At 49.7% G+C, this 14,692-nt stretch overlaps 1 protein-coding gene across 2 annotated transcripts in view; it reads left to right on the plus strand.

Annotated features, from left to right (window-relative positions):
• The first annotated feature begins 51 nt into the window (after positions 1-51).
• MSI2 (musashi RNA binding protein 2) overlaps positions 52-14,692 on the plus strand; it is a 107,502-nt gene continuing 92,861 nt past the window's right edge. The window contains exons 1-4 of one of the 2 annotated variants that reach the window (XM_026047971.1): positions 52-139; positions 204-285; positions 359-443; positions 4,364-4,405. In XM_026047971.1, the coding sequence (XP_025903756.1) occupies positions 52-139; positions 204-285; positions 359-443; positions 4,364-4,405 (297 nt within the window). The remainder of the gene's footprint in view (positions 140-203; positions 286-358; positions 444-4,363; positions 4,406-14,692) is intronic. The other variant, XM_026047970.1, reaches the window with a different exon arrangement.

Here is a 14,692-nt window from a genome sequence, read left to right on the forward strand (position 1 = left end):
GCTCCCCCCCTCCCTCCCGCCGCTCCGCGCCGCCGTGAGTGCCCCGTCAAAATGGCCGATGCGGCGGCGCTGAGCTCCGCTCCGCTCTCCCCCCGCAGCAAGATGTTCATCGGCGGCCTCAGCTGGCAGACCTCCCCAGGTAAGGGCCGCGCGGGCGCGCGCCGCGCGCGCCGGGCGCCGCTGCCTCGCCCCTCTCTCCGCAGACAGCCTGCGCGACTACTTCAGCAAATTCGGCGAGATCCGCGAGTGCATGGTCATGCGGGACCCCAGCACGAAGCGCTCCAGGTGAGCGCCGCGCCGCGCGCCCCGCGCCGCGCCCCGCAGCCCCCCAACCCCCGCCTTTTGTCTGCCCGCGCAGAGGCTTCGGCTTCGTCACCTTCGCCGACCCGGCCAGCGTGGACAAGGTCCTGGCCCAGCCGCACCACGAGCTCGACTCCAAGACGGTAGGTGCCGTCCCGCGCTGCCCCGCGCGCCGCCGCCTGCCTTTATTTCAGCTTTTACCCCATCCCGGAGTTCACTTTTGATTTATAGAGCGCTCTAACTTTTTTTTCCTGATTTTTTTCCCCCTTTTTATCCCGATTTACCCATATCCAGCCATGGCTCCTCCCCTCCCTTTATATTTTATTGAGCAGTGACATTGAAAAAACTGTAGAGTAAACCCAAACTTTCTTGGCCTTACCCTGCAGATCACCTTCCACAGGGAACTCCTGGCTGTCTTTTTTTTTCTTCTTTATTTTTAACGTGTGCTTTGAGGTAGCGGTGACCTGATGTCAAGTCCCCAGGCCCTCCTCCAGTGTCCCCTCCTGCAGCCACCTATTTTTTATTTCTGCCACGACGCGCTCGGCCGGGGTGCCGGAGGGGCCGCGTTCGAGCAGCGCGGTCGCCCTCGGCCGCGATGCGAGCGGCGCTGCCCGGAGCTCCCGCGCACGGCCGCGCCGGCCCCTTCGCAGAGCCCTGTGCTGCGCTCGGGCTCATGTCCGTGATGGAGCAACGGCAGAGAGGTTCGGCGGGTCCGTTTTTGATGAACGCTGTGCTCGCTCGATCGTTTCTGGGCTCATTTGCCGTGCGAGGGGACCCGGCCGCGGTCCCGCGCGTGCAGCCCTGGCTCGCACAATAGCAGGGGCAGCGGCGGGGCCTGCGCTGGGCGGCCCGCAGGGCCGTGCCGGGGATGAAGTTTGTGCCTGTGCCTCGCTTGGTCTCGCTCTTAAGCCTGAGCCAACCTGGCGGAGGGGGAAGGACACGGGTAGAGGTCATTCCCGTTGGGAAGCGCGCGGCCGCAGGAGGGGTCGCCTTGGGGAAGGGAAGGAGCGTGCGGGTGCAGCCGCCGGGCTCGGGGCTGCTGCTGCCCCTCTCCAGCGTCTTTGTCACCGGGACTGGCTTTCTCCCGGGCGTTCTGGAGCCTCAACGCTTTGTTTTGACGTGAGCGGGGCGTCGTGAGGAATCCTCTCCGAGCGCTGCTCCGTCCTGTGTGTCCGAGGTGGACAGAGTTAAATGGAGGGTAGGAGAGGCAGGAAGCAAACAGGAGTGTACAATTCCACACGCAATTTATGTGGAGACAAAAAAGCCCCAAGCCTTTGTAGAAGCAGGTGGAATCTAGTGTTCTGATTCGACCTACGAATTCTGCTGGGTTTGCCTGAACACGTAGCCCTTGCTTTCACATTCCTTAATAATTTGATTTTAGGTTTAATCAGATATGGTAAGATAACTGATTCAGCTGTGCTCCTGAGATTAAACTCACCAGACTTTTCCTGTACAGCTATATTCTCTATGTGTTTTTAAAGATAAATTTAGATAAGAGGAACAAAGGCAAACAGTATTTTGAATGAGAGTTAAAAAAAATCATAAGAGGACACCCAGTCGTATTTATGGGAAAAATGTGAGCCTCTCCCAGCATTTTGTTTTGCTTTGTTTTCTTTCGTGGGTTTTTTTTTTTTTTATTTTTATTCTTTTTTTTATTTTTTGTCCCAAATCACAGTTTGGTCCTTGCAATGTATTCATTTGGCCTTTACAGGGGAAAAGGTGAAAAGCTGGACCAGGGCAAATTTACTTCAATTTTGATGATGTGATAATGGTTGAATCAATGAAAAGGAAATCAACCTTAGAATTAGTCATACAGCTTAAAAGTAAAATATAAAACTGCCCAGGTGCCCTTTCAGCCCTGTATGTGTAGACGTGTTGCAGTAACTGTTCTCTAGTGTAACATAGCATTTGACTCTGTTTCAACGTTCAGCGCAGGAGGCAGATCGGTTGGGTATTGGCATGGAAACGTCGCTCTTGTTTACAGTTACCTTAAAAGCTTTGTTTAGGTAATGGCCATTCATATCAGACATAGTATTATAGTCATTTTCTAGAGGACTTGTAGATACAGTAAGTAGAATTGTACCTAACTAACTCTTTTTTTGTAGATTTTTTTTTTTTTATTTGAATAGTTGACAGGGATATGCAAAAGGTATGGATCTGCCATGCTGATTGCTTGTGCTCCTATTAACAATGCGGATGATGTTTACTTGTGAGGTTTTGTGAGGGAAAATCCAGCTGATTTAGAAGTGCTGCTGTTGTGATGCAAAGGGCCCCATGGTCTTTGAACTGACCTTCAAATACGAAGGTATTTTGCTGTAAATTTAAAAGCCACCCCCAAGTTTTTGTTAGTGGATTTTTGCAGTACCATCGTTCTGGTGGCACTGGAGTTTATTCTGCTTTATTGAGAAAACCTTCACTTTGGAAGCAAATATAGAAATGAGCATATTTGCTAGTATCTTTGGATATCTCAATGGAAGATCCATACTTGTTGTATTTCCCTGGTAGACAAATGTCTAGACAGTGCTGAATATATTGTAGATAATGTTAATCTCTATGAGAAGGTTAGCTTTCTAGAAAACGAATTTGACTTTTTATGCTTTCTGAACAATGAAGTGTCATGTAATCACTCATTTCTCAGGAAATCCCCAAAATACTACCTTTATGCCTAATGTTGACAAATTAATTTCAGTTGCACGTCAGAAGATTGTGCTCTGTGCAATTCTGATCTATCAATTGACTAAAACTGCTGGTTCAGGCTTGTCTCCTGGTTGTCTATCAGTGACATCACCACAGGAGTAACGGTACCAGATGGAAACATCTCCTTTTCCTAATCAGGGTTATCTCGAGGGGGAAAAACCACCACCAACACAGAAACCCAAGCTATTTTTGAAGGCCTCTACTGCTGGATATTCCATAACAAGGTCAATAGTTAGAGACGGCGCTGCAAACAGTTGCAACTTCCACAGTTATGATAGAATTTAGCACTTTAAAACATTCCCTTCTAGACTTTTTACTCAGAACATATCTGTGCAAGTGCTGCTGAAAATTAAAGGTGAAGTCATTAGCATGGGGACACTTTTTATTACAATCTTTATAATGATGACAAATGAAGATGGGCTTTTTTTTATAAGCTATGATTTATTTTTATATCTAGCTGTTCACCTCTGCTGGTGTCTTTTTTTTCTTTTTAAGTTTTTTTTTGAATCACAGAAAGCACCTTTTTTTTTTTTTAACATGATGCACGTGGAAGTTGTTTCTAAAGCTGCAAAATTAGCATTTTGGATTGCAGAGTGGACACGCTTTGATTTGTGCAGGGGCAGAAGTCGGAAGCAGCTTACAATAAGGGGCACAACAGAGTGGGTTTCTTCCTTGTTGTCTCTGTGGTGTGTACTTCAGGTACACCGTAGGGGACAGAAGATCCTTTTAAGACCTCATTTTCTTCTGGTTTAAAATACCTGTGTGTTTTCTGCATATTGCTCTCGCCCTCTTCCTCCACCACAACCTTTTCATAATAATTCTTGGTCACCTGAGTTCTTTCAGAGGATCTTGTACCCCAGATCAATTAGGGATGTTATTATGGAGGATAATCTTGTAGTCCTTCTAACTGTGTAGCTTTAGTAATTACTTGAAATGTAAATAATTTGGCTTCAGTGTCCTGAAATTCTTTTTTTTTTTGTGTAATGCTGCTACTCAGAGTTGATGAAACAAAAGTAGAAAAACAAAATAGGAAACTAAACCAAAAGCAGGGTGCCGCAGCTGGCGGCGCAGGTGCCGGGAGCAGCAGGTGAGGATCCCGCTCGGCAGTGCTTCACGTCGTGCCCCAGTGTGACCCAGAGCTGCGCAGAGCTCCGTGCGCACCACGGACACGCAGCCCCATAGCTGCTGCGACCTGCCCCCTGCCCAGCTCCCAGCCGCGCTCCTCGGCCTCCGGAGGAGCCCTGAGTGACCCAGTGTGTGAACTATGAGCCTGAGAAATGAGGGATTAATATTTCAATGATTTGAGGAAAAAAAAAAAATCAGCAACAAAAGCTATCTTGTTGATTTCCCCTTTCTTTTTCCTCAGATTGACCCTAAAGTTGCATTTCCCCGACGAGCACAGCCTAAGGTAAGTAGGAGGATCGATAATAGGATTTTAGGCACACAGAGAATCATTGTTGCCAGGCAGTTCAGGTTTCAAACAGGGAATTGGCAGTGGAGGCTTTTAAAGCCGGAGTGCCTGGCGTCTTAAGGGTATCGGCGCATGGCCGCGAAACTACAGGAGAGCTGCTCGCTGTGACGCTGCGTGTCTCCAGTTTAACCTCCTCCTCGCGGAGGCTCCGTCAGCCCCGGCTGCCTCTGAAGCACAGAGGCTCCTCTAGTCCTAGCAGGAGTTTGTTGCTGTGCTACTTGCATTTGTTACTCGATTTTATGCAACATGCTTTGCATGGTGTTTATGAAGAGCAGTTGGATTAAGTGCAGACTTTCAGGCTTGTTTTGAGCCGAGCTTTCCGTTCGGTGCTGGTGATGGATGGAAGTGTGTCTCTGCCTTCACTGCTTGCAAGCTGTCTTTGCGTAACTCCCCAGAGGTGTTTGGAGACTAACAAGCTTTGGGTTGCAGCTCTCCGAGGAAGCTCCGAACTGCTCGAGCCGTAAGGTATTCTGCAAGAGCAGTGACACAGTGAGCTTTAAGTCCCTCATCCGATCAGGCCGCCTGGATGAGTGACCTTCCCCTTCCCTGGCGCTCCTGTGCTGCGGCCAGTCTGCACGCTGGGACAGAGACGCTCAAGCCGTGTGCCGAGCAAGCGGCGCCTGCGCCCGCTGCCTCCGCAGGGCTGCTCGGTGCCGTTCCTTCGGAGCGCCTGTTTATGGAGTAGAACTGCTTGTTGCTCTTGAGGACCGTGCTAACAAAAACAACAGATCAGCTTTCAAATCCAAATGGGCAGAGAGTTGTATCTGATTCTTTTTTTCTTTTCTTTTCTTTTTTTTTTTTTTAAAGCCAAAGGCCTTTTGTTACTGACTTTCACCTCTCCATTTTAGAGAGCCTTTTGGAAGAACTTAATTTTGCTGATTTATACCATTTGTTGTATACATGATGATAATGTTGGGTTGCTTCTGCGTTCTTTAAAGAAGTGGAAAGGGAAATGCAAAATTGTGGATGCAAGAAAATAGGGAGCATTGGTTGAAATTTTGATGGCATGAGATTACCTGAGCAAATTTAACTTAAATTTATTGTGTGTAGTTCATTATGGAAGCATGCAATTTAATAGCACATGGAACCAGCACTTTCTGGTATAAAACATTCACAAGACAGAACTGTGTGTAGTTGGGGTAGCCTGGACATATAGCAGGAGAGGTGCTAGTGCCTTCTTTAAAAACCAAAGCCAGGCTAGTTTAGTTGAGTATCTAGGGGCTCTTGTTTTGATAGGACATTATCTAATAACTACTTATTGAAGTAGTGCTAAGCAGAGGGCTTGCAGTGTGCAGGGGCTTGGGGGCTTCAGGGCTGTGTGACTAGATTAATACCGTCCTTTCAGAAACATTTTTAAACTTACCAGAGTTTTGAGTGGTTTCATGTTTAAATAGAGATGATCTTGCTATGCTATTGATGTTTCTTTCTCCCTTTCCAGCACTTTTTAAAGACTTATTTGCATCGTCTTCAATTACTGGAGTTACTTTTACCTTTGTTATTTGTAAAAGTTTATAATGTTGTGACGGAGCTCTGAAACTGTCCCGTAGAGTTTCCTTTGAAGCAATGAAAAAGGAGTATGTCTTTGGGCTGCAGATATTAATGTGTTAAATTTCATGTTAAGGAATGCAAAATCAGGTCACTTTTACAAAGGGGATTTTGTTTTCCTCCAGTGGTGCTCTGGGGGGAAGGGGAGGGGGACGTTTGGTAACAGGCGTCTTTCAAGTGTGGGGCGAATCCTGGCCCGTAGGTTGGATCCGCTCGGAGCAGGAGCGCTCGGAGCAGGAGCTCGCGCTTTCCGCAGTGCTCGCCGCCCTCCTCTCCTGCTCGTCCCTTGTTGCTGCTTTCTAAGGGGCTGGGTTTTCTCCGCACCCATTTTTGTTTGTTTTTGCGGTTCGAAAAATCTTAAGATTGTAAAGAGCTTAACACAAAATTGGAGAAAATCAGATGCAATGAAGAACATTTTATATCAGTTCCTGCATTTTATAATCTGGGCTTTTTTTTGTTTTCTGTTTTATTTATTATTTTATTACATAATTTATTAAGGTTTTGAACTTGAGTTTTTCATTTGTTTTAGTTGAGTAGTGAATGATCAGCACAAAAAGTGACTCCACCACTTTGGTCCAGTTAACTACCTAGTGCCTGGGTCTGTGGAGGTTAATGAAGTCTCTCTGGCCCTTTAGGTGTGTGGAGCTCTTTTTTTTTGTAGGCCTTCCTCCTTCCTGGCATGTTTAGCAAAACTTGGATTGAACTTTTCCTTTTAGCCGGTGGCAGCTGCCCTGGGGAATATCCTTGTGGAGCCTCTTCCCTCTCTTCTCGTCTTTCCCTGCCTCTGCACACGCAGCCCCAGGCGGGCACTGGGGCCACGCTGGACTCCTTGCAGCAGGTCCAGCAGCGCATGGGGTCCTGCTCATGTGCACATGCTGCTGCAACCTGTGCACAGGGTCCTGCTCACGTGCACTGCTCTGCTGTGGCCTGTGCATGGGGTCCTGCTCATGTGCACATGCTGCTGCAACCTGTGCACAGGGTCCTGCTCACGTGCACTGCTCTGCTGTGGCCTGTGCATGGGGTCCTGCTCATGTGCACATGCTGCTGCAACCTGTGCACAGTGTCCTGCTCGCATGCGCTGCTCTGCTGTGGCCTGTGCATGGGGTCCTGCTCGCATGCGCTGCTCTGCTGTGGCCTGTGCATGGGGTCCTGCTCGCATGCGCTGCTCTGCCTCTGCCTTTTCCCTTCCCGAGCGCCCCTCCGTGCTCGGCGAGTCGTCCCCTTGCAGCAGCGCCCCAGGGAGACGCTTTCCCTGGGGCTTCTCAGGCTGTGTCTGCAGGTCTGGCACCTCTCTGGTGATGCAGGTTGGTTCCCGAGCGAGATGGGGCAGGTTGTAACAGAAGACAATTCTCTGATTATTTTTTTTCCTTTTTTTACGACCCTAGCAGCACATCCTATGTGATGCCTCCGGTAGATTCCGCTGTGCTGTGTAATCCTACTCTTCTTGGGAAGTCTAGGATAACTCGGCCATTGTTTCAGGAACTTTGCTGCCGGGGTTTAGCCTGCCGAGGCCCTAGTGCCGGGAGAGCAGATGCACCCGGGCGCTCTCGCAGCGGCCGCGGCTTGAGGGGAACCTGTCTCACCTGCTGGTGCTGGCAGGAGCTCTTCAATATGATCATATATGGCTCTGCTGTCATAAAAATCCTCAAAAAGCAGCAGTGACATTATGGTGGTGAGAAAAGTAGTTTGGTATTCCGTTTTCAATATTGAAGATTACAGTCATTTAAATTGTTACTGTTCAGCCTATCGGTTCTGACACTATTCCCTACATCAAGCTGGAAAGGCTTTATTGAATTTAGCGTGAGCGTTAGATACTTCCAAGTATAATTTTTTTTTTTTCCCTCTTGGGACCTGTTATTTAAAAGAAAAAAAACTTAGGAGCAGAAGCATAACAGCCTCAGTCCATAAAGAAGCTGTTTATTCACGGAAGTGTATTTATGTGGCTTGCTGATATAGAAATGTAGATACTTCTAGGGGCAAAGCAGTGCATGAAAGAGGCAGGGAAAACATCAGCGTAGGCTCATGCGCCGCGGGCTCCTGCAGGATGGTGTGCGTGCTGTGTGTTTCCCGCTTGCTCCCTGCGCCTGGAGGCCTGTCCTTCCCGGCCGGCCGCGGCCCGTGCGCTGGCGGCGGCTCCCGCGGGGCGGGAAGGCGCCGCTGCTGCCCGGGAGCTGCTCTGGGCGCCCGTCCCGCGGGGCAGCAGACCTGCGTGCAGAGCAGCGAGCGAGGCCCTGCCCGCCCGCAGTAACACGCGGCCCGACCTGCGCCGTGGGTTGCAGCTAACCAGTGCATTTGGATGTCTGATTCCAATTACGTTGGCTGTGGGTGGGGTGGAATATCTGATAAGCCTGGGCCAGAGTAACAGAGAACTGTTTTATCCCAAAGCAAATGAGGACCTTGAAAATCAAGGGTTTTGTTGTTTGTTTCCTCCCCTGCTCCTACCTCTAAACTCCTCCAGGTTAGTCCCGCTACTTCCTATCTTATTTTAAGTACAGTGCAGACTTTGAAGTCTTTTCAAAAGAATGTGAACCGAACATGCTGGCAGGACTTGGGATTCTTCCTTCCCTGCCAGCCTTCCTTCCCCGCCAGGCTCTGAAGAGCAGCAAGGTCAGACACTTTCTCTGTGTTTTTTTTTTTTTTTTCCTTGTTCCTCTGCATTTACAGGTCTGGAAAGTGATGAGAGGAAGTATTTCCTGCCCTAGGTAGGCAATATAGGGGTGTGTGTGTGCGTGTTTATGTGCCTTAATCTCACTGTATGAAGTGCCTTGCCGGTGGCATTCAGGACTCTTTACAGACGATGGTTGATGTTTGGATTCTTTGTCCACATTTAGAATTTGTCTTCCTGTGGCAGCAGATGGTCAAATTCACAAGTTGATGAGTTTGTTGCAGTTTTGGGCAGCTCAGTTTCTTGCAGTTTGGACAGGCAGCCCAAGTTGTCCGAGGCAGTGGAGGATCAGGGCTCGGACCCCCTTGTTCTTGGGGTCACCATCTCTCTGTGGTGTGTTTGAGGCAGGGCATGACCCAGCAGCCAGAGGAGGCCCTGGCTCTGCGGGCTGTGCTGTGGAGCACAGCGAACTCCGCCAGAAGCAGGAGTTGGAGTTCTGTTGTTTTTCAGTTGTAAACATTTATTTCTTCTCCCTAACCACAGAGGTAGATTGTTCATGTTGTCCTGGATCCCCAGAGACCCATCTTGCACTTGCATAAAATGTATGTCTTCCATTATCATTGCCTAAGGACATCTTTCAAGTTAAGAATAGTCCCGTGTCTAGTGTAGTTTCCTTCCCTTAGAGTTGGTGCTAACTGAAAATTAAAATTAAGTACCACTTTGCTTGTGTGACTTTCTTTTTTTAATAATTATTATTTTTTAAGATAAATTTTGTAATGGTGTCTGCAAGAAAACCCTCCTGCAGCAAGATCTTGCTGTGTGGCTGTGGTAGGAAGGGGAGATTTGGGGAGTGGAAGAGGAGCAACCTCCCTTGTGCCTCCCCTGAGTCCGTCTGGTTTGCAAAGTGCCGAGCCCCTGTCAGCCCGAGGGTAGGTCTCCTAATGACTGATCTAAAACCATCAAATTCATTTATTTGTCACTGCCAGTGACAGGCCAGTTAATGCTAATGGATTCTTTTTTTAGCCTGTTGACTCTGGTGATAGTCTTATAAATGTTGTGAAATCTGAAGCATTAGGGGAACTTGTAACTTATTTTTAGAGGAGAGCGCTAGTGAAACAGGATAACGTGATGTGTGTGTAGATCCAAGTATACCTTGAGAAGGAAAAAGAACAACTCTTCATTAAGACACACACCGATGTCTTTGCTGTTCCTAATAGTTACTTGAATTTTCAGTTGTATCTGAGTGTTCTCTTTATGCACATTTTGGGTCATGCTGGAAAGGGAGGGGAAGCTGTAAGTAGAGCCAGTCATTTTAGGGAGAAAAAAATGGCTTGTTTCTGAAACTGGTTCATCTGCAGGGCCCGAGTCTTCCCTGTCCCTATTGTGCAAAAGCACTTAAGCATATACTTAAGTTGGCATAAGCATGTGGGTAAGTGCTTTGCTGAATCAGGATGGTCTAAAAGCACATTATTAAATGCTTTGTTGAACTGCAGAGCCTGTAGCAGAAAAAGATTAAAAGATTATTTTGTGTATTTGACAGTATTTTGTGTATGGTCAGTTCCATCATTCTTTTTCCAGAGAGAAGGTTCATCTTTCTCTCATTTTTCTCTTCTACCAGAGGGACTGTCTCACAAGAAAACATTAGTCTGCTCTTTTCACAAAAAAAAGGCAGTTGCAGTATGAAGCTGGCTCAGGAGCATCTCTCTCTTTCCGTCTCCTTTTTTTTTTTTTTTTTTTAAAGGCATTGATGAAGTTTGAGTTGGTGTTTAGCTCTGCAGTCGCGCGTTCTGTCCGCCTTGGCCGCTGAAGCCCTTCCCGAGCGGTGCCGGCGCGCTGGGGCTGCGCGGCGCTGCTGCCCTGGGGAGGGAGGCCCGCGCCGTCCTGAGCTTCGTGCGAATCGCTGTGATCTGGGCAGCCAGCGGTGTTAATAAGTTACCCCAGCTTTGGCACTTTGCTGCTCTCTGTCACAAATGTCTCCGTTATTTTTCTGAGTGCAGGAAAAGTTTTAAGGATATTGAGAACTGTTTCCCTCCCACTCAGTTATTCTTCCTTCAGGGACATCTGCAGCTGAGTGTTAAGGCAGAGCTTTGGGATCTTATTATAAAGCAAGGGCCCTTCCCTGTCGAGATTTATGTGGTTTTGCACATCGTGACTAGTTCCAGAGACCTCAGCAAATAAAGCTGAATGTGAACAAGGCTCCGTAATATACTGGTGACGTGTGCAGGGCAAGGAGGGTGAAGCAAAGAAGTAGTGACAGCCCCAGAAAGCGTCAGTGCCGCTGCCCTTCCCTCCCCCGGCGAGGACCTGCATTAATTTCCCCCGACTGATGCACAATGGGGAGGAGGTTTCAGGCTGCCTGGAGGGGCAAAGGTCCGAGCAAGCCGCTGCAGCAGGAACCGATGCGGCGTGACAGCGATGAGGAGGCCGGGCGGGAGGAGGGAAGCGGGGCCGGGGAGGAAACGGTACCTGGTGAGGCCGTGCCGGCTTTAAAGCTCTTGGGTCCCGCTGGCCGGTTTCACTCGTGTGCCCGGCGGATGCGGCAGCGCCGGCGCCTGCTCCTGGTGCAGCCGTGGCCCAGCCCCGGGCACTGCGAGTACTGGCTTTGCCCTGGGGTTGCGAAATGCTGGAACCTGAAATCTCAGGTGACAGCCTCCAATTTCCTCCTCTGCTGCTTGCTAACAAGACCGGCTGCTTCCTTGTAAATGCCCTCCGACCTGCGTGGGTTCTTCCCCTTGGTGTGGCGGTACCGCAGGCTCCGCGCTCAGCGTTGCGCTGTGCTGCGGGTCCGTTCCGCTCCGGAGCCAAGGGAGACGTCTGTGGGAAAGGAGCCCTTGCCCGTGTGTCCAAGCGGGGCTGCGAGACGCCCCGCTCTTTGCACACCGAAGGACACGGCGCCACAGGCAGGGTTAACAGCGGTCTTCATACCAACGGCTGCAGATAGGTGGTGCAGGGGTTGCTGAAGGGCGATTTGAGGTGAGGCACCCAGTGCTCGTCCCCAGCACCCGCAGCCCGGCCCAGCGGCGTCGCTCAGGTCGCAGACTGGTTCATGGGTGCTGCTGGCAAAGCTGCCGCTCGAGGGGACGTTGCCAGTGATGCCTCTGCAGTGCCCCCCACAAGCAGGAATTTCTGTGTATCTTTCCATTTGGTGACATTTCCAGTCACTTATGTCCAGGGACATGGGTTATTGTTCCCTGTCACGGGTCTCAGCTGTAACAATAGCCCCAATGCGTATCCAGAGCGTCGAGCCGTTTGCCAAAGGATTGTGAAGTGGTGTAGATGAGTATAAAAGATGTTCATTTGCTGGTGAAATGCAGCTACTTCTCGTGTTGTTTTTGGCAGGCCTACAAAGGCTGTAGCAACACTTTGTGCTCAGTGAATTGTGGAAAGGAACAGAAAACAGTGAAAAGAAATGGTGAGTTGCTATTGAGATGTAAAATACAGTAGGAATTTGCTGAGGACACGGGGCTCGTGCGCTGCCGCTGGCAGGGGGTCGCTGCCCATTGTCGTGCTCGGTGGTACCGTGTCACCCCTGCAGCCCTCCGGGGTAACCAGAGGCATCACCACCCTCCTGACTGGGGCTTCCCTGTCCGCCCTGCCGTCCCCAAGGTCTGTCCTGTAGGCTCTTCCTTCACCCGTCCCCTGCGCTGTCCCCCTTTGGTGCTGGGACTCCCCTTCCTCCTGAGTCCAGAGACCGAGTGCGGGAGGAGAAAGGTACTGAGGGGCTCCTGGAGCACCCCAGCACAGCAGAAAATGGGGCCGATTCCTGTTGCGTCGTTGGTGCCCGCAGGGTAAAACGGTCTCCGTGTTGTGAAGGTGCTGATGACGGCCCGGGATGTTGGAAAGGAAGTGGGTGAAACGAAGCTGGGTCGCAGGCCAGCGGCTTTCCTGTGATTCCTGGCGGGCGACTGAGTTGAGGTTTTTGCTGTAACTGACTTTGGGTTGAAGGTTCTCAGCGGAGGCCCGAGCTGCGCGCCCCGGCCGTTCCAGCAGCAGGGAGCCTGCGCCGGGGGAAAGGAGATAGGACGGCGGGGCCGCGTGCGGGTTACAGCCCGTGCCGGCACGGGCAAGGCCGGCTCGGCGCCACGGAGCCCGCGGCTGCCGCGTCTTCAGGCCTGGCGCTCCTCGGACACCTCGTCCCCGAGGCAGCCCGCCACGTGCCCGGCCGTTTGTGTGCGAGAAGGGAGTTCTCCTCGTCTTGCGTGAGAGCTGGGTGCCAGTATCTTAGTCTGATCACATCGTCTGTGTTGTTAATTTTCCAGATGAAATGAAATGGTGGTTGGAAGCCCTCTGTAGTGAAGATTTCCCCCAAATTCTGTGAGCATGGCTTTGATTTTGTTGGAGTTGTGGTTAATTAGAAACCAGTTTGGGTTTCTGGGCCTCTGCTTTGTAGGTATCTCCAGTGGATATTTTAGTAGAGCTTTTTCTTTTCCCTCTCAATCAAGTGTGTGTATGCAAATAGGAGAAAAAAAGCAGGATGTAGAATTAAAAAAAGTAATTTAGTTACCAGTCCAAAGACTTTAATGCTAAAGAACCATGAAGAAATGTTATTGGAACTATAATTGCAGATATAAGCTGTGATAATCTGTCTTCATGCTTTTATAGCCCCCATCACTGTCATCAGAACACATGAAGCTGATGAGTGTGTGTGCAGAGCTTTATACTGCTGGTGCTACGTAATCCTGATCTCTTGCAACATGTGGAAAGCTAAGTGTCAATTAATTTGCAAATGATGGCAAAATTAAAAAGGGCAGGGGGAAAGAGATGAGTGTCCTGCAGAAACATAACCTCATTTCTTCTAGCCCACCACTGGAAGAACACTTTTAACAGAATAAATGTCTTGTGTGGAGATGACCGAAGGGAATTGTACTGTTTTTAGTGTTCTGGGTGCCTTGGCAGGTGCGGTGCTTCATCTCTGGAGGGGCCTCCCTGGTTTCCTTGAAACGTTTTAAATTTCCTGCAGCTGAGAGCAGAGCAGCAGCACCTGTTTATGTTCCCCAGAAGCGGGGACTGTTGGATCCGTGCAGACAAATGGTGCTGCCAGGCGCTGCTTGGGGTGGAACAGAGACCAGCCAGCAAAGCCTGGGTTGCCTGGCCTGCTTATTGGCGCCGGTTATGCAGGTAAAAAAAGTGCTGTGGTTTGCAGAGAGGCAGGAGGAGGTAATTTGGTGGTTGTTGCTGGAGTCTTCCTGGTGCTTGGCTGGTCAGGGCATGGACTCCCAGCGCTCCTTGGTGTCCTCCCGGGCCGGGCAGCGCTGCTGGGCTCTGCCTGCTGCCCCTCGCTCCTCTTGGGTGCTGCGCTGGCAGGGGTGTCCAACGCCTGCAGTCACTCTCTGGCTCCGACCATTTTCATGGAAATCGGTTGCTCGGGGTTACTTGGAGGCCAGCGGGAGAAGCGAGGCAGCCGCCACAGAGGCCGATGTCCCTTGGGGAGCCATTGGTGCCGGCTGGGGCCCAGGGTGGTCAAAGGCCTCCAGGTGGAGATGATAACTGCTCTGTGGACGAGCAGGCTGCGGGTAGCGCCCTTGCTGTTGAATCTGTAACGGCTCATGGGCGGTTTTTGATTTATCTATGTTTTCATTTATGAAATGTGGAGGACAAAAGACAGCTATTCTGAAGGAATAGATGCAAGAGAATCTAAAACTTATAACACTACTTGGATTTACTCTGGCACTGAGGTAGAGCAGATAAAAACCCAACTGATTGTTTATGTTATTGGTGGATTTTTCTAAATTACTGTGTTGGTTATCTTTGCATTCATTGAAGTCAGCAGGAATTAACCACTGACTTCCATTAGAGCAGGTCAAGGCAAAGCTCCTAATTGCCTAATACACTTTAGGCCCTGTTTAAAACAAAAATGGAAAATGCTAAAGTGCCTAAATCCACAAAGAAGTAGGTAATGAGGTTTTCAGAGACACCTACCAGCCTGCCTTCCATTTGAAATCAACATGCGTGAAAGTTTCTGAGCTTCATCTGTAGTTAGCAAGATGCCAGTAGAAAAATGGTTCTTGCAAAAGCTCTACTTGAAATGTAATTGAAAATCTGTGGGACACAGGATTCTGGAGACATCAGCATAG

This window comes from Nothoprocta perdicaria, unplaced genomic scaffold (assembly GCF_003342845.1).
Source record: "Nothoprocta perdicaria isolate Ctin4 unplaced genomic scaffold, notPer1 scaffold_50, whole genome shotgun sequence".
Lineage (NCBI taxonomy): Eukaryota > Metazoa > Chordata > Aves > Tinamiformes > Tinamidae > Nothoprocta > Nothoprocta perdicaria.